This window comes from Taudactylus pleione, unplaced genomic scaffold (assembly GCF_031769625.1).
Source record: "Taudactylus pleione unplaced genomic scaffold, aTauple2 ptg000484l, whole genome shotgun sequence".
NCBI lineage: Eukaryota > Metazoa > Chordata > Amphibia > Anura > Myobatrachidae > Taudactylus > Taudactylus pleione.
In genome coordinates, this window is record NW_028284886.1 from 655,402 (window position 1) to 676,513 (window position 21,112).

A 21,112-nucleotide genomic window follows, 5' to 3' on the forward strand; every position below is an offset into this window, starting at 1 on the left:
AAGTGCGCCACACCCTGTGGGAAATCCGTGCGGAAGCAGGCTTGCGTGCCCTAAGCATCGTACCAATAACCGAACTGGAGAAACCCTGAGACCTCAAGACGGCTGTCTCAAGAGCCACGCCATCAAAGACAGCCGACCCAGATCCGGGTAAAGGCAGGGCCCTTGAGACAACAGGCCCCGACACTGAGGAAGAAGGTACGGAGCGTCGATGGAGAGGCTCCTCAGATCGGAGTACCAAGGACGTCTGGGCCACGCCGTAGCCACCAGCACGAGTGTGCCGCCATCCTGCTTGAATTTCCGCAGGACCCGAGGAAGTAGGGATATCGGAGGAAACAGATACGCCAGGTGAAACGTCCATTTCACTGACAGCGCGTCCATTAGACATGCGCTTGCGTCTCTTGTCCTTGACCCGTAAACGGGCAACTTGTGATTGTGACGGGAGGCCATCAAGTCCAGTTCCGGCAGCCCCCATCTGTCTACGAGTAGCTGAAACACCTCTGGGTGAAGCGACCATTCCCCGGGATACACGTCGTGACGGCTGAGGAAGTCCGCCTCCCAATTGAGGACTCCGGGGATGAACACCGCTGAGATCGCTGGAATGTGGCACTCCGCCCAAGCAAGGATGCAAGACACCTCCTACATCGCTGCCCGACTGCGAGTTCCTCTTTGGTGGTTGATATATGCCACCGTGGTGGCGTTGTCGGACTGCACCTGAACCGCCCTTCCGTGAAGAGCGGGGCCGGACGACTGCAGGGCCCTGTATACTGCCCGCAGTTCCAGGATGTTGATGGGGAGAAGAACTTCTTCCGCAGACCAACGACCCTGAAGTGACAACGAGCCGGTCACTTCCCCCCAACCCCTGCTCCGTCGTGAGCAGGACCCAGTCCGGGATCCAAAAGGGGCGCCCCTCGACTAGATGAGCTGTCTAAAGCCACCAAGCCAAAGATTTCCGAACCTCCGGGGACAACACCAGCATCTGAGAATGGATCCGGTGAGGTAACCCGTTCCATTCCGATAGAATCAGCCCCTGCAGGGGCCGGGAATGGAACTGGGCAAATTCCACCATGTCGAATGTCGACACCATGGACCCCAGAACTGTCATAGCCGAATGGACCGACAGGCGGCAACTGCTCAGGCAACTGCGTATCCGCAGCTGGAAGGAGGAGATCTTCTCCGGAGTCAGGAAGATCCTTTGCTGACGAGAATCCAGCAGGGCTCCCAAATGAACCATCCGTTGCGATGGAATCAGGGAGAGTTCTCCAATTTATCAACCACCCGTGCGCTTGCAGGCAAGCGATTGTCAGGTGGAGATGTTGAAGCAGTACCTCCGGGGAGCTCGCCAGCAACAGGCGGTCGTCCAGATACGGCAGCAGCCGTACATTCTGGTTCCGAAGATGTGCGGCCATGACTGCCATAACCTTTGTGAATACCCTCGGTGCCGTGGAGAGACCAAAGAGTAGCGCCCGGAACTGATAATGATGCTGAAGGATAGCGAACCTCAGATACCGCTGGTGCGAAGGTGCTATCGGAACATGGAGGTAGGCGTCCTGTATATCCAGGGACACCATGTAATCCCCAGGTTCCATCGCCAGAATGATGTAACGTAACGTTTCCATCCTGAATTTGGGAACTCTGAGGAATTTGTTCAGAGACTTCAAATTGAGAATAGGGTGATGAGAACCATTGGGTTTCTGCACCAGAAACAGAGTACAATAGTACCCCGTCACTCGTTGTGATTGAGGAACGGGAACAATGACCCCTGCTTTCAGCAAGGACTCTATAGCCTCCTGGATCTGTAAAGCCTTGGTCTTGTCCTGAGAAGGACTCGTGCAGAAAAACTGGTGGGGCGGTCTGTGCCGAAAAGACAGGGCGTACCCCTGGGAGACCACTTCTCGAACCCAGGCATCCGTGGTGGTATTGTGCCAGCACTGGGCAAATTGAAGAAGTCTGCCTCCCACTCTGGGGTCCCCCAGAGGGAGGCCCGTCCCATCAGGCAGAAGGTTTATCTTCCTCCTTGGAAAAAGGGCGCCTGGCACTCCAGGCCTGCTTCTTGGGCTTAGAAGCGGCCTTGGTCGCCGACTGTCTCGGGAAGGACTGACCTTTGGCCTTGCCCTGAACCCGAAAGGCAGAGCTCCGTACCTTGGTAGGTGCAGAAGCCGAAGGGAGGAAAGCTGAGTTAGACTGCCAGAGTATTCACTATTTTGTCCAAGTCTGGACCAAAAAGCAACTCTCCATTAAAAGGTAAGGCATCCAGGCCCTTTTTGGAGTCTGCGTCAGCTCTCCAAGACCGCAGCCACAAGGACCGACGTGCCGACACAGCTACCGCCGATACCCTACAGGTCAGCAAGCTTGCATCCAACGATGCTTCCCCAATATAGGAAGCCGCATCCCTCATTTGTCCTATCAACGCTCTCTGGATATCCGGAGCATCATCCGGAAAGGTATCCTCTAAAACGTTGGCCCAGCTCTCGATGGCCTTAGCCACCCAAGAGATGGCCATGGACGGACGGGCCACAGCGACAGAGAGTGAGTAGATAGACTTTAAACAAGTCTCCACTTTCCTGTCCGTGGGATCTTTCAGAGAGGAGATCGACGGCAAAGGCAACGTAGCGCTTTTAATTAAGCGGGTGACATGGGAATCCACCGCAGGCGGAGTTTCCCATTTCCTGCAATGAGCCTCAGGAAAAGGAAAGTTGGAAGCCAACCGTTTCTGCGGTTGGAATCTCTTGCTGGGCAACTGCCAGGCCCCCGCCATAAGATCCGTCAACTGGTCGGACAGGGGAAAAACAGTCGAAGCTACTTTGGCCTTTTTAAAATTAGGATACTTCCTCCTCTATATGAAGGATGGCCCGCACCGCCCTAACCAAAGCCAGCACATTAATGGAGGACTTAGCCTCCACCTCCTGGGCCCCGGCATCCGAGTCAGAGTCCTCGTGGATCTCTCCGTCATCCGAAAACACGTCCGTGAACTGCGCCGCCAGTGAAGCCGACACGGGTCGCTTGGACGCCTTTGGGGGCAAATCACTGTGCAACATTGACTGAAAAGCCGATGACGAGGCCGCCAGGCTCTGAACAGAGCTGGAGAGGACATCCACCCAGGGAGGGGGTACCGTCTGAGGATACCCCTGAAAGGGTACCACTGACTGCTGCGTCACCGTGGGAGACTGCATGTATACAGGCAATCCCGCATAAGGACCCATAGTCTGAGACCCGGGAGGAGACTGCACCAGATGCGTAAGCCCCGCAAAGCGCTGCACGCGGCTTACCTGGCCCCGTAGAACCCGGCAGCAGTCAGTGGGAGGTCCCGGAGCCACGCTAGTACTGACTCCGAGGTCCCACTGCGATCCCCAGATCAGTACTGGCGTCGCAGCGCCAGCGGGTCTGTTGGAGCGGCAGCGTGGACGTCCAGATGGACAGTCTGATGCTGCCGCTCTGAAGAAGTAAAAAAAAATAATTAAATAAAATCTTCTTTTTAAAAATAAAAATAAAGCTTATGCAGCCCCACTGCCCAGGGTGACCCGACTCCGGCCGGGCACCAACTAAAACTGAGGTGCCTGTGGCTCGGGGGCGGGGTATAGAGGAGGAAGGACCCAAGTGCATCCTGGGAGCAGCAAAGCTTTAACTGTGTGGTGCCCGTGGATCCAGATCCAGCTATACCCCAAGGTCAACTCTGTGGACCCCCTAAGGACCCTGAAGTAGAAAGGATGGGTTTCCACAGTCCACTCGGAGAAAAGGGTTTGGGATAAAAATCAAAGTTTCTATTTCATCTTCGTGGGGGTCATTGGAACACTGGGGACATTCCCAAAGTTGCCCCAACGGGTGTAGTAGGTATTACCGCCGGCCGCATGGTTCAAATTCCGACAGCAGCAGCCCGACAAGGGTGAAGATCCCGATCCTCCCTAAGGTAAGTATAGCTAACCTAAATCCCCCCCCAACCCTGACCTTCCCTTAGGGGTGCCTAAACCTAACCACCCCTTCCCCGCAGCCTAAACCTAAGTCACCGGGGGGTGCCTAGCCCTAACCCCACCTTCCCCTAGCCTAAACCTAACCCTCCCAGGGGTGCCTAACCCTAAGTCACCCTGGGAGCCCTAAACCTAAAAGCAGGCCGCGCCCGGCTTACCTTCGTCCGGAATGCCGAGCGCCGGTCTTCCGGCGTCTGGTTAATGACAGGCGTCGAGTTTTTGACGCCTGTCATTAGTACCACGCCGGGATTAGAAAGTCTGGAAGCCGGCGGTCGGCATTTAGACCGTCGGCTTCCAAACTACATCCCGCCCCGAGAAGGTGTGCTAGCTTAGCAGTTTATGATGGACCTCAGAAACTCCAACCTGACGTAGCCCATCCGAAGCTGGATGTTCAGGGACTTCAGGTTCAGAATGAGACGAAAGGATCTGCCTGGTTTGTGGCCCAAGAAGATATCGGAGCAGAAACCCCATCTGGTCTTATGTACTGCATTCAATCCTTATTAAAACACTGTTTATATGAAGGTTTTGACAGGGGATAAGATATTACGGAAAGAGGACTAACTGTCCTGTTGCCAGCTTTACCGCTCACATACAAATCATCACAACTGCTTGGACATGCGGGGGTTAACATTCCCCACAGAATGAAGCACTCGCAGGTAGACAAGCTGGCATGCTCCGGGCAGAGGTTCCATGCCCACACATGTAACTGGATAGACCTACAAAGCTGGAGGGCTGGTGGAATGTGCAGGACTCTGACATGAAGTGGAGCCAGAGATCAGTACAGAGGTTTCCTTTCCTCGCCCTGGCCGTGACGTGGTTAAATCTCAGCACACACAACAATCTAGATTTCAGGCGGAGTTACAGGCGAGGCTGTAATTAGCTGTAATTAGCTCCTCTGCCAGCACTCTGAAGGCTCCTGTGTGCCTGTGCTGTGCCAATTTACTGAAGGGTTGGGCCTTGATTATTGCCATCACCTGGTATCCTGCAGCCATTCATAAAATATCAGCTATTGTATCAGGTTACGGCGTTCCTAGCTAGCGGATAAGTCGCATTGTCATGAATAATGGCTCCTTCCATAATGGCTCCACTTGCACTTTAAAAAGGGACATTGTACTGTGTCTGGGCTACCAAATAGTTCCCTGGGAAATGTACGTATGGTATATATGGGGAGTGAGCATTTCCACTGCTAGTACCTGTGATCTAATGCAGCTTGGCAAAATATAGAGTAGGTTTTCTCACGTTGTAACTCACCCGGGGAGCTCCGGTCAAGGGGACGGGCACCTCCCAGCTCAGCCGCCCACATATTATAACCCATGGGGGACCTGCAGTCACTCGATGCCAGCGAAGGCCATCTGCACATTACCCCAACCTTGCTTTATGCTGCGACCGCCGGTCACAGAGCCTCCATGATGTAGAGGACCAGAAGGGCAGCGCTCAGTTACCTTGGCAACACTGCAGTGTACGGTCAGTGTGGCATGTTACAGCACTGCAGTGTACGGTCAGTATGGCATGTTACAGCACTATAGTGTACGATCAGTATGGCATGTTACAGCACTGCAGTGTACGGTCAGTGTGGCATGTTACAGCACTGCAGTGTACGGTCAGTGTGGCATGTTACAGCACTGCAGTGTACGGTCAGTATGGCATGTTACAGCACTGCAGGGTACGGTCAGTATGGCATGTTACAGCACTGCAGGGTACGGTCAGTATGGCATGTTACAGCACTGCAGCGTACGGTCAGTATGGCATGTTACAGCACTGCAGCGTACGGTCAGTATGGCATGTTACAGCACTGCAGTGTACGGTCAGTATGGCATGTTACAGCACTGCAGTGTACGGTCAGTGTGGCATGTTGCAGCACTGCAGTGTACGGTCAGTGTGGCATGTTGCAGCACTGCAGTGTACGGTCAGTGTGGCATGTTACAGCACTGCAGTGTACGGTCAGTGTGGCATGTTGCAGCACTGCAGTGTACGGTCAGTGTGGCATGTTGCAGCACTGCAGTGTACGGTCAGTGTGGCATGTTACAGCACTGCAGTGTAGGGTCAGTGTGGCATGTTCCAGCACTGCAGTGTACGGTCAGTATGGCATTTTACAGCACTGCAGTGTACGGTCAAGTATGGCATGTTACTGCACTGCAGTGTACGGTCAGCATGGCATGTTACAGCACTATAGTGTACGGTCAGTATGGCATGTTACAGCACTGCAGTGTACGGTCAGTATGGCATGTTACAGCACTGCAGTGTACGGTCAGTATGGCATGTTACAGCACTGTAGTGTACAGACAGTATGGCATGTTACAGCACTGTAGTGTACGGTCAGTATGGCATGTTACAGCACTGTAGTGTACGGTCAGTATGGCATGTTACAGCACTGCAGTGTACGGTCAGTATGGCATGTTACAGCACTATAGTGTACGGTCAGTATGGCATGTTACAGCACTGTAGTCTACGGTCAGTATGGCATGTTACAGCACTGTAGTGTACGGTCAGTATGGCATGTTACAGCACTGCAGTGTACGGTCAGTATGGCATGTTACAGCACTATAGTGTATGGTCAGTATGGCATGTTACAGCACTACAGTGTACGGTCAGTATGGCATGTTACAGCACTGTAGTCTACGGTCAGTATGGCATGTTACAGCACTGTAGTGTACGGTCAGTATGGCATGTTACAGCACTGCAGTGTACGGTCAGTATGGCATGTTACAGCACTGTAGTCTACGGTCAGTATGGCATGTTACAGCACTGTAGTGTACGGTCAGTGTGGCATGTTACAGCACTGCAGTGTACGGTCAGTATGGCATGTTACTGCTGCAAATAACAGCTGTCATGTTAGGGACCAATTTATCCCAAAAATCAACATTTTCATATATAAATAATATCAGAACTGATCTTCTGATTGTACAACACACTGACCCATGCTTCGGGTGTGGATTACCAGATAAGACAGTAAAAAGGTCGACAGTGTCTAGATAGAACAAGATGTTAGACAGTCACTAGGCCGACTAGGACAAAAGGTTGACAGGGACAAAGAGTCGACACACTAAAGGTCAACATGTAAGAAGGTCGACAGGTACAAATTGTCGGCATGGTCGAAATGTCGACATGAAAATGGTCAACAAAAAAAAGTCAACATGATTTTTTTTGAGCCCCAAACCCTCCCCCTCCTGGTGCATAACCCTAACCGTCCCTTCTAGTGCCTAACCCTCCAGTAAGTGCCTAACCCTAAACCTAACAAAAATAAATAAATAATGTGTCGACCATTTCATATCAACCTTTTGACCCTGTCAACCATTTGTACATGTCGACCTTTAGTGTGTCGACCTTTTGTCCCTGTTGACTATCTAACATCTGGTGTCTATCTAGACACTGTCGACCTTTTTACTGTCTATCTATAGTCCGGAACCCCCATGCGTCCAGCTCACCGTGATGATCATGTAGGATACCATCTTTGTGCTTAACCACAGAGACAGATAAAATGTAAGGGAGATATTGGTTAGACCCTTTCCTGTTAAAACAGTCTATGTGTGACATGTTTGGAGGAAGGAGCTGTTAGAGCAGATAAGAGTGAATGACAGCTTGGAAGACTTGCTGACAGGAATGCGCAGGGACAGTAAAATGACTGCAGTCCCAGCTTTCTGGCCTGCCCCATATCCTAGCAGGACAGAGCTGTGATACAATGTCAGGGTAACACTGAGTAACATATATACCATCTTGGTTCTTATATGGAGATGCCAGTATTGAGGTTTGGTGATCCAAATTACAATACAAAGTTTGCCAAAAGCAACAGCCATAATGCAACTCGGTATTAGCAATAGTGAAATTTATGACACATAGCATAAAACCCTGTGAATGTTTGTAACGCTGACCTAGGGAAGTAATTACACAGTTAACATGACCCATTTCCCATGACAAAGGTGATCAGCGGAAGTGTTGATCCTGTCAGCTCATGCCATAATACATGTGACTCATTCCTCTTACTGTGAATGAAGTTTCATCACCAGCCACTAATAAGATTAACCAACCACTGTATGCCCCAACCTACCGCGCACTGACTACCTATTATGCTCACCTCAACAGCTCCCAGCATGGCGGCTACCAGTCCCATGGCCATACTTAGCGTCTGCGATGCCACAGTGCCTCCCTCCGAGATGGCAAGGCTGGCACAGGCCCGTTCTAGCGTCATCACTACGAATTCCACCACCTGTGCACAAACATTGAGGTGTGAAATGTAACATAAAGGCGATATTGTGGGGTAGGGGGGGTGGGAGTAGGCTGTTTCCTCACCTGCTTGACGTCTGTGAAAATGGAGTCTGAGATCCTCTCGCACAGCACGGAGAGAACCTGGAGGAGCTGGAGCTGCTTCTCCTGAGTCTGATAACGGAGTGTAAGCTTCTGTTCCATATCCTGGAGGCTATCACCTGGACTTGTGCTATGGTCTGCTCCTTCCTTTCCTTCAGTAATGGGGGTCAGCTTCTACACAGGGCCAGAGACAGCCATCAGTACAGGAAACCGGGCAATCAGTCTGATAAGTCGAATGGCGGCTGCATGCAATCAGACCCGATGGCCGATCACCAATGATATAGTTCTGTGTCTAATTTGTTAGCGGATACGGATGGCCGAACTGACTACAATCAATTGTTTCATGGCGCGTTCGTGGGTCCATATAGGTAACAGCTCTGCGACATTAGGGCTAATATTGTCGCAAAAATAATGTGAAAGTGTGCGGCCAGCTACACAGTAACAAAGTAGAGAGAAAATGTAGAGTTCCATGTAAGAAAGTCATACGTGCTGTCTGTAGAAGTAATAAAATAATGACCTACATGAGTTATACGCCAGTTAATTCTGTTTTATGAGAAGCCGTATTACACCAGTCAGTGACTCTGTAATAGAAACTTTCAGATATATGGAATGAGCCACTATTGATTCTGTAACTGTATATTCCATAGGCATGCACAGACAAACAGCAAGTGGTGTGTGTGACCCCCCACCCCCAGACATAACTTAACCCAATCTACCTCCCCGGGACATGCACTAATCTGCTCTTCCACTAAACCCCCCCCCAAACCCCTCACCTCTGGACATACATAATCCGCAATTCCTCTCCCCACCCCTGCAAGAGCCATGCAGTCTCCGCGCTCGCCCACCCACTGGACATAAAAATCTGTGCTCCCATCCCCACCCCCCAGGACATACACTAACCCCCTCACTCAGTTGAGTTACGGGGCGTGTGGCCAGGTTGGCGGTCACTACTGTCTCTTCCCGGGTGTTGCAGGCTCCCAGAGAAGAGTGAGCCTCGTTTTCAATCCAAGATGGCCGATGTGAAACTACTCTATTTAGATTCAGAAGTTTCACAACGGACATTCAAAGAGAGGCTGCCTCTTCTCTGGGGGCCGGCAACAATGCTGCAGGTAATGGTTGAGTCTGCTGAGGGGGTCTATGATACATTTGTTCTGACAACCTACATAAATCATTTCATCAACAACTTTCACATCAGAATTCTGTAATGTGCAATCTAGGACTTCATAATAATAATAATCCACTATACATGCCGAAATAATGTTACTTGTACACATTTACTAACATACGTGTGTCTGACAATTACTGTATATGTAATAACACAGGAATGGATAAGTATATTATAGACATTTACAGGAACCTCAGCTGGGAGGAAAATTCTACACAGTTACCTTGAGACAGTAAAGGAAGAAGTCAGCGGCCAGACCGGTATGAGGGTTCACAGAGAGCAGATCCACCAAACAGTGTACCCTCCACTGGTCCCAGGAGACCTTGTCATACAGAGCGTCATCGTCACTGGAAGAGACAGTCAGATGAGACGGGTAAGGATATAAGGCTGGCTAGTAAGAGGTGGCGCTCCCTGCCTCACAGACTTGTGTACTGCAGTGCGTGCGTACTAATGGTATAAATGACACATTGAGGGACATATATAATATTCACATGAACTGCAAAAATTGAGGAGCAGCAAATAATTAAAAGTAACACTGAAACTGTCCTATATTAAAACAGCTTTGAAATGTATAAAATTGTCCTTCAAATGGCAACTTGTTTTGCAATTGTGATATCACTATAGCAAAAATTGCATCATTACAAAAACAAAACCTCACCCTCTCTTAGCGCCAAGGTGACATGAAATTTCCCTGCACGCCACTAATTTATAGAATTGGCGCTTTACTGAGTGCCTACATTGCAAATCATTCCATTCACAAGTTCATGTACACTGTCTGTCTGTCACTGCATATAATTGCATTTGAATGAGCTGTCTCCATCACACGGTGTATTACAGATATGAAACAGCTTAGCAAATGTCTGCGGTGCCACTGATAGCACTAAAAGAAAAGACTTGGGATATACAGTTTCTTAAACAATGTGTGAGGGTACCCCCATGCCAGGCAGACTTCATATCCCAACAGATCTGCAGCATAGATACATCGGTTTTCAAGACACACAGTTGAACAATAGCACAAGTCATTATTAGAACACTGAGGCCCAGATTTATCAATGAGTGATGATCTTGTTATCACTAGATACTAATATTAAATGGTGCTCCAACCAATCAGCTCCCAAATGTCATGTGTTTGAGAAATGACAGGAGCTGATTGGTTGGAGCACCATTTAAGATTAGTAATGAGTGATAACAAGATCATCACTCATTGATAAATCTGGGCATTAATGGAGGGAAGGCCTCCTCACCGAGGGGGGTTGTTAGATCCTAGTGGGGGTGAGCTGCTTTCTCTCTATGGGCTATTCGTACCCATGTGCTATACAAATATGATAATCAAGAGGGATGAGCGAGCGCTCTGCTATTGTAGTAGATGTATGCGATAAAAAGTACAATTACTTATGTACAAGGTAAAAACTTGTTCACTAATCTATAGGTTTCTGATAAACACAAGGCACACATAATATACAATATAGCAAATGAATTACTTCTAAGTAAATAATATTATTAATGAACATATGAGTAATCTTGGAGCATACCGAGGAGTAATTGGTGACAATTAAATACATCCAGTGTATTCCTTGGTACACTCCAAGCTACCTCGCTTGTAACTTATAGTAACTGCATTTAGTCACTGGTAATTTATTTGCTGAATCTTATACTTTTGGTGCATTGTGTTCTATTATACACTGATGCGCCCAGTTACATTGTGGCTAATCGCACCACAAATGTGCACACGCATCACGCCATGTGATTCCCCGCACCTGCGATCAGCCGCGCCAGCGGCAAAGATGTAGCTGGGTAGATCTGTACCTATAATTATTAGAATGCCTGCTGAATCTGTCTCCTGTCGCTCATCTGCATGTGAGCCGCTAACATTAGGAATAGGAGACAGAAGAGGAGACCTAGGAGACCAAACCTCTACAGCAAATGAATAAAGACAGGAATATATATAAATCCACATTCATTAAAAAATAAAATATAATTAGCTTTTATTTAATCAGTGCCAGAAGGGTTCGGCAGCACCGCACAGTGGAGGAACATAGCAACATTACACAGTACAAGGGTGATCAGACAGACAGGTACAGACAAGAGCAGCACTTCACAGATAGACACAATGGAGTCAGCAGATTAGGGAATTACACAGCGACACAAAGGGAATCAGATATTTACAGAAAGAAAATCTCAGCATAAAATAATTTTTAGTTTCTATTTTAACAATATTGAAATGTTTTACTAACTTCATCCATAAATTAGATACATTTCTAATTTGATTTGCTAATTAAATCAATCAGTCTAATTGAGTGTGGCTGTGTACTGTGGGCACAGAAGTGCTGTATGGGGGGCATTGGGGTTACTTGTGGGGTTTAAGTCGATGCACTCTGTGTCCCGGGTAACAGGCTGTATATGACGGCAGTTGGGTTTAATACAATCAATACTTTGTCATACTGAGTATTTGCTGTTATTTAGGATTAATACTTAGCGTGTTATATTATTATCTCTTTTTCCTGAAACTACACAGCCAATTAAAAAAAATAATAATAAAAAAAAGCTCCTAATATTAGCAGAACTTTCATTTTGCTGCCCATTGGAGTTTGGTAAATTAGAGCGCCATCTAGTGGTGAGTAACAGCAGTGACAATGACCATACCTCTTACCTCTGGTCTTCCCGTACAATGATGAGGGCTCCGCCCAAGCTCCCTGGCTTGATGTGACAGCAGTGAGGCAGAGAAGGGAGGGAGGCTTCCATGCCACTCAGTCCTGCCAGCGCTGCCACTGCCGAGTCTCTGTCGGACTTCTTTAGGAACCAAAGCAGTACGTCCTGGCATGGAGAGCTGTGAGCAGCGGGCATGAATTGGTTAAAAAGAATTAAGAAAATCCCAACACACTGTAAAAATTGTTTATAAAACACAAGAACTCTGCTCCTTAATGGCACATTACAAATGAGATACATATCAGCCATACAAACATTACAAATGGGACAAAGTTTAGCAAACTATTGTTTGGACCCAACTTCCCATCAGGGTAAGTTTTCCAACTGTCACCCAATACACTGTTTATTAAAATGTGGCTTTTTTTTCTTAATATTAATCCATTTCTACATGCATATGTCTGTGATTTTGTTGTACTATTTGTATGCCTTCCGCTAAGATCACATCTAAGGTGGTTTTACATTTAAATCCACTTTCATGGTTGAAAATTCTGTAACCGACCCACTCACACAGGTACAGCAGTAACGCCTGCACGTGTGCATATGCCCACCGGATTTCAGCCCATGTAGATATCGGACCTACAAAATATAAACTAGTATCTGGGTGTTACCTGCTATAAAATAGTTTTGGCTGTTTTCTTACCGTAAATGGGAGGCGTTCTGCCGAGAGAAACAGTATGTGGAGAAAATGACGGAGAGGACTTGTCTGGTGAAATTCAACAAGGTGGATGTGACGTCATTGCCAACCACAAACACCTGCAAATCACAGGACCAGCGATGAAGAGCACAGGACAGCCTGCATTCATAATGGTGTTATGTGACTATTCCCTACAATGTACCCTCCATTACCATACCCCGTATCTTCAATCAGCAATAAATTACAGAATTTGGAATAAAACTTAATAAAATTTGATTAAAAAAAATAAAAAAATAACCCATAATAAATTCTTTGGTATAGTTAACCTGAAAAGTCAAGAAAACTACCAGAACACAGAGCCGGCACAGTTATTCGAGGGAAGCAGGATAGGGGTGACCACTGCCAGCTGATGTTCTCACGCACTACTGGTGGTCTGTGCTCTCTCATGGACCAGACGCTCCAGCCATGTGCGGACCCGGTGCTCTAGCCATGTGCGGACACAGTTTACGTTCTGCCCAGTTCGGCTCTTGATTGGCCGGCTGACTGAATGGCGTAGCTATTACATAATGAGGGAGGGCGCACGGGCTGCACAGCACGTGAGGCTGCTGCCGTAGGGGGCGTTCTTCAATCACCTTTCTCCAACACATCGATTCTAGGCTTGCAACTCCTAACCAATCAGCATCGGGTTTACGCCTCGAAAGCAACACCTCTTTACTCTGCTGTCCACGAGAGCTCCCGGCAGCTGCTGATTGGCGGGAGACTGGGAGACGGTGAGTAGAAGTAAAAGTGCATTATCATTTGCATCTACAGGGGCTCAGCGTGCAATACCCCTTGGAAACGGAGTCCAAAGCCAAATACAGTGGGGCAAAAAAGTATTTGGACAGCCACCGATTGTGCAAGTTGTTGCACTTTAAAAGATGAGAGAGGTCTGTAATTTCCATCATAGGTACACTTGAACTGTGAGAGACAGAATCAGAACAAAAAATTCCAGAAATCACATTGTATGATTCTTAAACAATTTTATTCTATTATATTATTTTTTATATTTTTTTGGAAAAAAAATATTTGGACAATCAAAAAGTTTAACTCAATACTTTGCCTCGGTTGGCAATTACAGAGGTCAAACGTTTCCTGTAGTTCTTGACCAGGTTTGCACACACTGCAGCAGGTATTTTGGCCCAATCTTCAATGCAGATCTTCTCTAGATGAGTCATGTTTTGGGGCTGTCGCCGGGCAACACGGACTTTCAACTCCCTCCACAGATTTTCTATTGGGTTGAGTTCTGGAGACTGGCTAGGCCAATCCAGGACCTTGAAATGCTTCTTACGGAGCCACTCCTTAGTTGCCCGGGCGGTGTGTTTGCTGTTATTGTCATGCTGGAAAACTCAGCCATGTTGCATCTTCAATGCTCTTACTGAGGGAAGGAGGTTTTTCCCCAAAATGTCACGATACATGTCCCCATTTATCCTCTCCGTAATACGGATCAGCCGTCCTATCCCCTTTGCCGAAAAGCATCCCCAAAGCATGATGTTTCCACCCCCATGCTTCACAGTGGGTATGGTGTTTTTGGGATGACACTCATCATTCTTCTCCCTCCAAACACGGTGTGTGGAGTTTATACCAAAAAGCTCTATTTTGGTCTCATCTGACCACATGACATTCTCCCAATCCTCCTCTGGATCATCCAGATGGTCACGGGCAAACTTTAGACGGGCCTGGACATGTGCTGGCTTAAGCAGGGGGACCTTTCGGGCACTGCAGGATTTGAATCCATGACGACGTAGTGTGTTACTAATGGTAACCTTTGCGACTGTGGTTCCAGCTCTCTTGAGGTCATTGACCAGGTCTCCCTGTGTAGTTCTGGGCTGATCCCTCACCAATCTCAAGATCATTGATACCCCACAAGGTAAGATCTTGCATGGAGCCCATGGTAGAGGGAGATTGTCAGTGATCTTCTATTTCTTAAATTTTTCAATAATTGCGCCAACAGTTGATCTCCTCTCACCAAGCTGCTTGCCTATTGTCGAGTAGCTCATCCCAGCCAGGTCTACAATTTTGTCCCCGGTGTCCTTAGACAGCTCTCTGGTATTGGCTATGGTGGAGAGGTTGCAGTCTGAATGTTTGAGGGTGTGGACAGGTGTCTTTTATACAGTTAAAAAGTTCAAACAGGTGCCATTAATACAGATAACGAGTGGAGGATAGATGAGCTTCCTAAAGAAGAAGTAACAGGTCTGTGAAAGCCAGAATTCTTTCTGGCTGGTATGTGTCCAAATATTTATTTTCAGCAAGAATATACAAATAAATTGTTTAAAAATCATACAATGTGATTTCTGGAATTTTTTGTTCAGATTCTGTCTCTCACAGTTGAAGTGTACCTATGATGGAAATTACAGACCTCTCTCATCTTCTAAAGTGCAACAACTTGCACAATCGGTGGCTGTCCAAATACTTTTTTGCCCCACTGTATATCATCACACTTACAAATTGGCGAAATGTTGAAAAAAAAAAAAAAAATCACCAAAAACCATAAAACGGCTTGGCTTAGGCGGTTATGTTTCACACACGTCTTTTATTACCCGATTCCGTCGTATTAACATATGAACTAGCCATTATCTACCAAAGCATTTTCCAAATGTGTGTTCTGGGCTCAAATTGGTGAAATGTTCGCCACGGGCATACTAGTTTATGATAAAAGATCAATATAATCATTTATAAGAGATAGATAGATAGATAGATAGATAGATAGATAGATGGATACATAGATAGATAGATAGAATAGATGAGATGCCCCGGAAGCCTGTTTTACTACCTTATGCTAATGCGAGCTTCCATAGGGCTAATGCAGCCGTCACAATTAGTATCACCACTCGCACCAGCCTGATGCTAGATGCAAGAGATCTGTCTGACCCAGGCGCCTCATCCCCGTTAGGACAGCTCAGGATAACACAGAACTCCAGCTAAACACCCACGGCACTCCAAGAAGACAGAAGTTCTGTGCAGTCCCACGGTCACCGCCCAGTTCACGCCCCAAAGCGCCAATTTCCCGAAAAGACAGATCTGACCAAAAACGGCAACAATGCGTAAATGTGGTTCCGCGCATGAGTTCTATGCTGACACTCGCTATTTGCGTCCGTGAGAAGAGATCCTTCAAAACCAGCCCCTTAATGCGGTAGGTTCTGTAGTTTAAAAAAAAAAAAAATGTTCGGCTTGTGGACGCATTTAAATACAGCTGTCAAAAAGAAGCCAAAAAGAAATACTTCTGCAAAGACTCCGTCTTTTTATTTCTTTTTTTATTTTGCCGTTTTGGAAAGGTGGATTAATGCTGAAGCAGGAACCACAGTCTATTTCTCAGTGAGGGGTATACACTGAGAAATATACAAAAACGAAATGTGCACATTGGCTATCACAGTAGTTCATGGTACTTGCAGCATTAAGAAGTAAAAAACTTTTTTGGGCCATTTTGGTTCTTGGACGTGTTAGAAAGACCAAAACAACTACAGGGTATTGGTATTTTCTGAAAACATCAAGGCAGAAATGACGATCGCAAAAGTGGAAAAACGGGCCGAGTACAAGGGTGAAAAAACCCTCGGCATCGAAGGGGTTAACAGAAGTAGGTGCCCATTTTAGCAGCTACAATGAAAAAGTGCTCATCTTCGATAAACAATGAATGCGAGCGATGCCATGCAGGGACACCTTTGCAGGAATCTGCTCAATAACCTGCAGTGTTCTCTGTATAACTCAGATTAACCCACCAGCTGAAATACGGCCGGGTTTTTACCTTAACGATGTCTTCCACACACCGAGACAGCTCCAGTTCCGATACCAGCGTCTCACCCGGGGCTGCCGGCTTCTCTAAGACAAAGAGAAATAAAAAGATGAGAACGGGACAGTGTCTGCCAGGAAAAAGACTTTGAAACTCAATGTTAGCCCTTGCATGTCATCTAAAATACTTTCCCTTCCCACCTATTAAAGCCCACTAAATACCTCAACCTGTAATAGGAAATCTTTGGGTTTTTTCTACATGTGAGCACAATACAAGGCACCCAGAGTGCACCCAGGCCGTATTCTGCATGCAAGCACAATACAAGGCACCAGGAGTGCACCCAGGCCGTATTCTGCATGCAAGCACAATACAAGGCACCCGGAGTGCATCCAGGTCGTATTCTGCATGCGAGCACAATACAAGGCATCCGGAGTGCACCCAGGCCGTATCCTGCATGCGAGCACAATACAAGGCATCTGGAGTGCACCCAGGCCGTATCCTGCATGCGAGCACAATACAAAGCACCCGGAGTGCACCCAGGCCGTATTCTGCATGCAAGCACAATACAAGGCACCCGAAGTGCACCCAGGCCGTATCCTGCATGCGAGCACAATACAAGGCACCCGGAGTGCACCCAGTCCGTATTCTGCATGTGAGCACAATACAAGGCACCTGAAGTGCACCCAGGCCGTATCCTGCATGTGAGCACAATACAAGGCACCCAGAGTGCACCCAGGTCGTACTCTGCATGTGAGCACAATACAAGGCACCCGGAGTGCACACAGATCGTATTCTGCATGCGAGCACAATACAAGGCACCCGGAGTGCACCCAGGTCGTACTCTGCATGCGAGCACAATACTAGGCACCCGGAGTGTACCCAGGCCGTACTCTGCATGTGAGCACAATACAAGGCACCTGGAGTGCACACAGGTCGTATTCTGCATGCGAGCACAATACAAGGCACCCGGAGTGCACACAGGTCGTACTCTGCATGCGAGCACAATACAAGGCACCCGGAGTGCACACAGGTCGTATTCTGCATGCGAGCACAATACTAGGCACCCGGAGTGTACCCAGGCCGTACTCTGCATGTGAGCACAATACAAGGCACCTGGAGTGCACCCAGGCCGTATTCTGCATGCGAGCACAATACTAGGCACCCGGAGTGCACCCAGGCCGTATTCTACATGTGAGCACAATACAAGGCACCAGGAGTGCACCCAGGCCGTATTCTGCGTAGGAGAGCAATACAAGGCACCCGGAGTGCATCCAGGTCGTATTCTGCATGCGAGCACAATACAAGGCATCCGGAGTGCACCCAGGCCGTATCCTGCAGGCGAGCACAATACAAAGCATCCGGAGTGCACCCAGGCCGTATCCTGCAGGCGAGCACAATACAAAGCACCCGGAGTGCACCCAGGCCGTATTCTGCATGTGAGCACAATACAAGGCACCCGAAGTGCACCCAGGCCGTATTCTGCATGTGAGCACAATACAAGGCACCCGGAGTGCACCCAGGCCGTATTCTGCATGCAAGCACAATACAAGGCACCCGAAGTGCACCCAGGCAGTATCCTGCATGCGAGCACAATACAAGGCACCCGGAGTGCACCCAGGCCGTATTCTGCATGTGAGCACAATACAAGGCACCCGGAGTGCACCCAGGCCGTATCCTGCATGTGAGCACAATACAAGGCACCCGGAGTGCACCCAGGCCGTATCCTGCATGTGAGCACAATACAAGGCACCCGGAGTGCACCCAGGCCGTATTCTGCATGTGAGCACAATACAAGGCACCCGGAGTGCACCCAGGTCGTATTCTGCATGTGAGCACAATACAAGGCACCCGGAATGCACCCAGGCCGTATTCTGCATACGAGCACAATACAAGGCACCCGGAATGCACCCAGGCCGTATTCTGCATGCGAGCACAATACTAGGCACCCGGAGTGTACCCAGGCCGTACTCTGCATGTGAGCACAATACAAGGCACCTGGAGTGCACCCAGGCCGTATTCTGCATGCGAGCACAATACTAGGCACCCGGAGTGCACCCAGGCCGTATTCTGCATGTGAGCACAATACAAGGCACCAGGAGTGCACCCAGGCCGTATTCTGCGTAGGAGAACAATACAAGGCACCCGGAGTGCATCCAGGTCGTATTCTGCATGCGAGCACAATACAAAGCACCCGGAGTGCACCCAGGCCGTATTCTGCATGTGAGCACAATACAAGGCACCCGAAGTGCAACCAGGCCGTATTCTGCATGTGAGCACAATACAAGGCACCCGGAGTGCACCCAGGCCGTATTCTGCATGTGAGCACAATACAAGGCACCCGGAGTGCACCCAGGTCGTATTCTGCATGTGAGCACAATACAAGGCACCCGGAATGCACCCAGGCCGTATTCTGCATACGAGCACAATACAAGGCACCCGGAGTGCACACAGGCCGTATTGGGCAAGAAAGGCCCCCAGTATTACGCAGCTCCTTCCAGACCCGGCAATCTTGTAGCACAAATCCATTCATTTCCCGTCTAAATGGGAAAACTTGTGCAAAACAAAAAGGAGCAAGACGTCACAAAATGGTATTTAATGCCGAATGACAGCATTATGTGGTGAAATTACCTCTGATTTACATAATAGACTTTATATAACAAAAAGTGGGCGATATCCAATTTTTGGCCATCATGATTACAGAAGGAACTTTATTTACTAATGTTTTCAAATTCATTTTAAGCAAAAAATTTTAAGAAAAATAAAAATGTTTTCACTCCTACTGGAACGTTGGTCTGCATCAATTGGTTGCACAATCTCTGAATAACAGTTGCGAATCTATAGTGAGGGCAGGGCGTGTGAGGTGCACCTGGGCCCAGGGGGGTCCATACTGCACCCATTTCAGCCACCGTGTCCGCTCTCGCCTGCTCTTTTCTTCTGACTATATCTTCAGAAATATTGCACTGGCTCCATGTTTCTGAAGTAATCACTGAAAATATGGTGCCGGTGCCATATTCCCGAAGGTAATGCTGGAACTTCCAACATCTGCACACGGGCACCCTCCAGTCCTGAAATGCCCCTGTTAAATACTTTACGTATTAACGAGACCTATCCCGGCGATCAGGATTGGCGGGATCCCGGGATTTTGGCCTAAAATAGTCGAGATTTGAATCCCGGAATTGGAGCTTCCAATCCCAGGATTTCGGGACTAACAATTGCATGCTCTATTTAGTTTTTTTTTATGTCGGGCAGCGCTGAGCACCTGCAGCTCTCACCCAGACGCTGCCCCGGCCCCCAGCTGTGCGGCGTCTGAGGATGGATGCGCTCTCTGCGACCAGATACAAGTACCCCGGACTCCTGTGTACTGGTGCTACATGCCGGTGTATTCAGTCTGGCTGGTTCATCTTCTCCCTGTTATTTCTTACTCGTTTTCCATTCTCACTGTTACACACATATCACTGCAAATAATAATTATGTTCTATACTCGTCATTAGTGACATTGGGAGGGAGGGGGAGATGTACTAATCCTTGGAGAAAGAATGTGGAGAGAGCTTAAGAACCTACCAATCAGTGTCTAACTTGGCAGATATAAAGTACTAACCAATCAGATCCTGTCATTTTTCAAACACTGTGCTGATTGGTTGGTATTTAATATCTCTTCACTTTATCTCTCTCCAAGGCTTGATACATCTCCCCCTGAATCTCTCCAAGTTTCGATATATACAGGCAACCATTGCGAACACTTTTCCAAACACACTGGCCGCAACAATACCCAATTATGTTCTGTACTTGTCATTAATGCTGTTAGCTACATAGGTGCAGGAATACAGGCAGCCACTGAGATCTCCACAGGTGTATTACTATATGAATGATATCTGAACAGGGACAAGGTGCATGAATCATCCTCCTTATCCGCAGTGACTCAGGGTCAGTCAGCCGCCACTGACACATTGTATAAGAGAATTTATCCAGTATGTTTATTGTGATTGTTCTCTGGTGGAAGCCTCTCAGTGTGGCCTCAGTGATGGTGGAATGGCTTTCATGGGGTAGAGAATACACCAGCTAGATTGTACAGGTCTAACCTGGGCAATGCCAATCTACTGCACTTTAATGGCAGCTGAACTGTTCCTAAACCTATATTACCCTATATATAAAATAGAATTATAAACAAACACAATTTAGCGTGTCACTGGCCCTTTAAGGCATAAGTGGTGACATCAGAACCTGTAAGCAGTGTTATGTCATAAAGGGCATTGTCAGGTGACTGTTAAGAACCCTGCTGGCTGGCAATTCTGTACCACTGTCTGCCTGTAAGCCTACAGAGCAGCAGGGGTTTTCGTCAGTGAATTATTTACAATTTCCCAGAGAAATGAGAGAATTGGCCACGTATAGTCGTGGTTCTATACCATCAAGGAGCCCAGCTTGTAGCTCCACATTATTTTCATCCAGCCAGGACAGCTGCAGAACAAGTCCATATGCCACCATGAAGGGCACACATGCAGAGGAGAAACCTAGAAAGCCATATAGCTTAGGTGAGGACCTCTATGACTATACGGAGAAGGCAGCAAATAGAATCTACGCCA

General features: G+C 47.9%; 1 protein-coding gene across 2 annotated transcripts in view; it reads right to left on the minus strand.

Moving 5' to 3' along the window:
- LOC148502732 (transport and Golgi organization protein 6 homolog) overlaps positions 1-21,112 on the minus strand; it is a 110,289-nt gene that overhangs the window by 51,467 nt on the left and 37,710 nt on the right. For both annotated transcript variants that reach the window (XM_088449379.1, XM_088449380.1), the window contains exons 7-12: positions 16,548-16,621; positions 12,776-12,888; positions 12,080-12,256; positions 9,653-9,776; positions 8,250-8,438; positions 8,035-8,166 (exon numbers count right to left, since the gene is read on the minus strand). In XM_088449379.1, the coding sequence (XP_088305505.1) occupies positions 8,035-8,166; positions 8,250-8,438; positions 9,653-9,776; positions 12,080-12,256; positions 12,776-12,888; positions 16,548-16,621 (809 nt within the window). The remainder of the gene's footprint in view (positions 1-8,034; positions 8,167-8,249; positions 8,439-9,652; positions 9,777-12,079; positions 12,257-12,775; positions 12,889-16,547; positions 16,622-21,112) is intronic.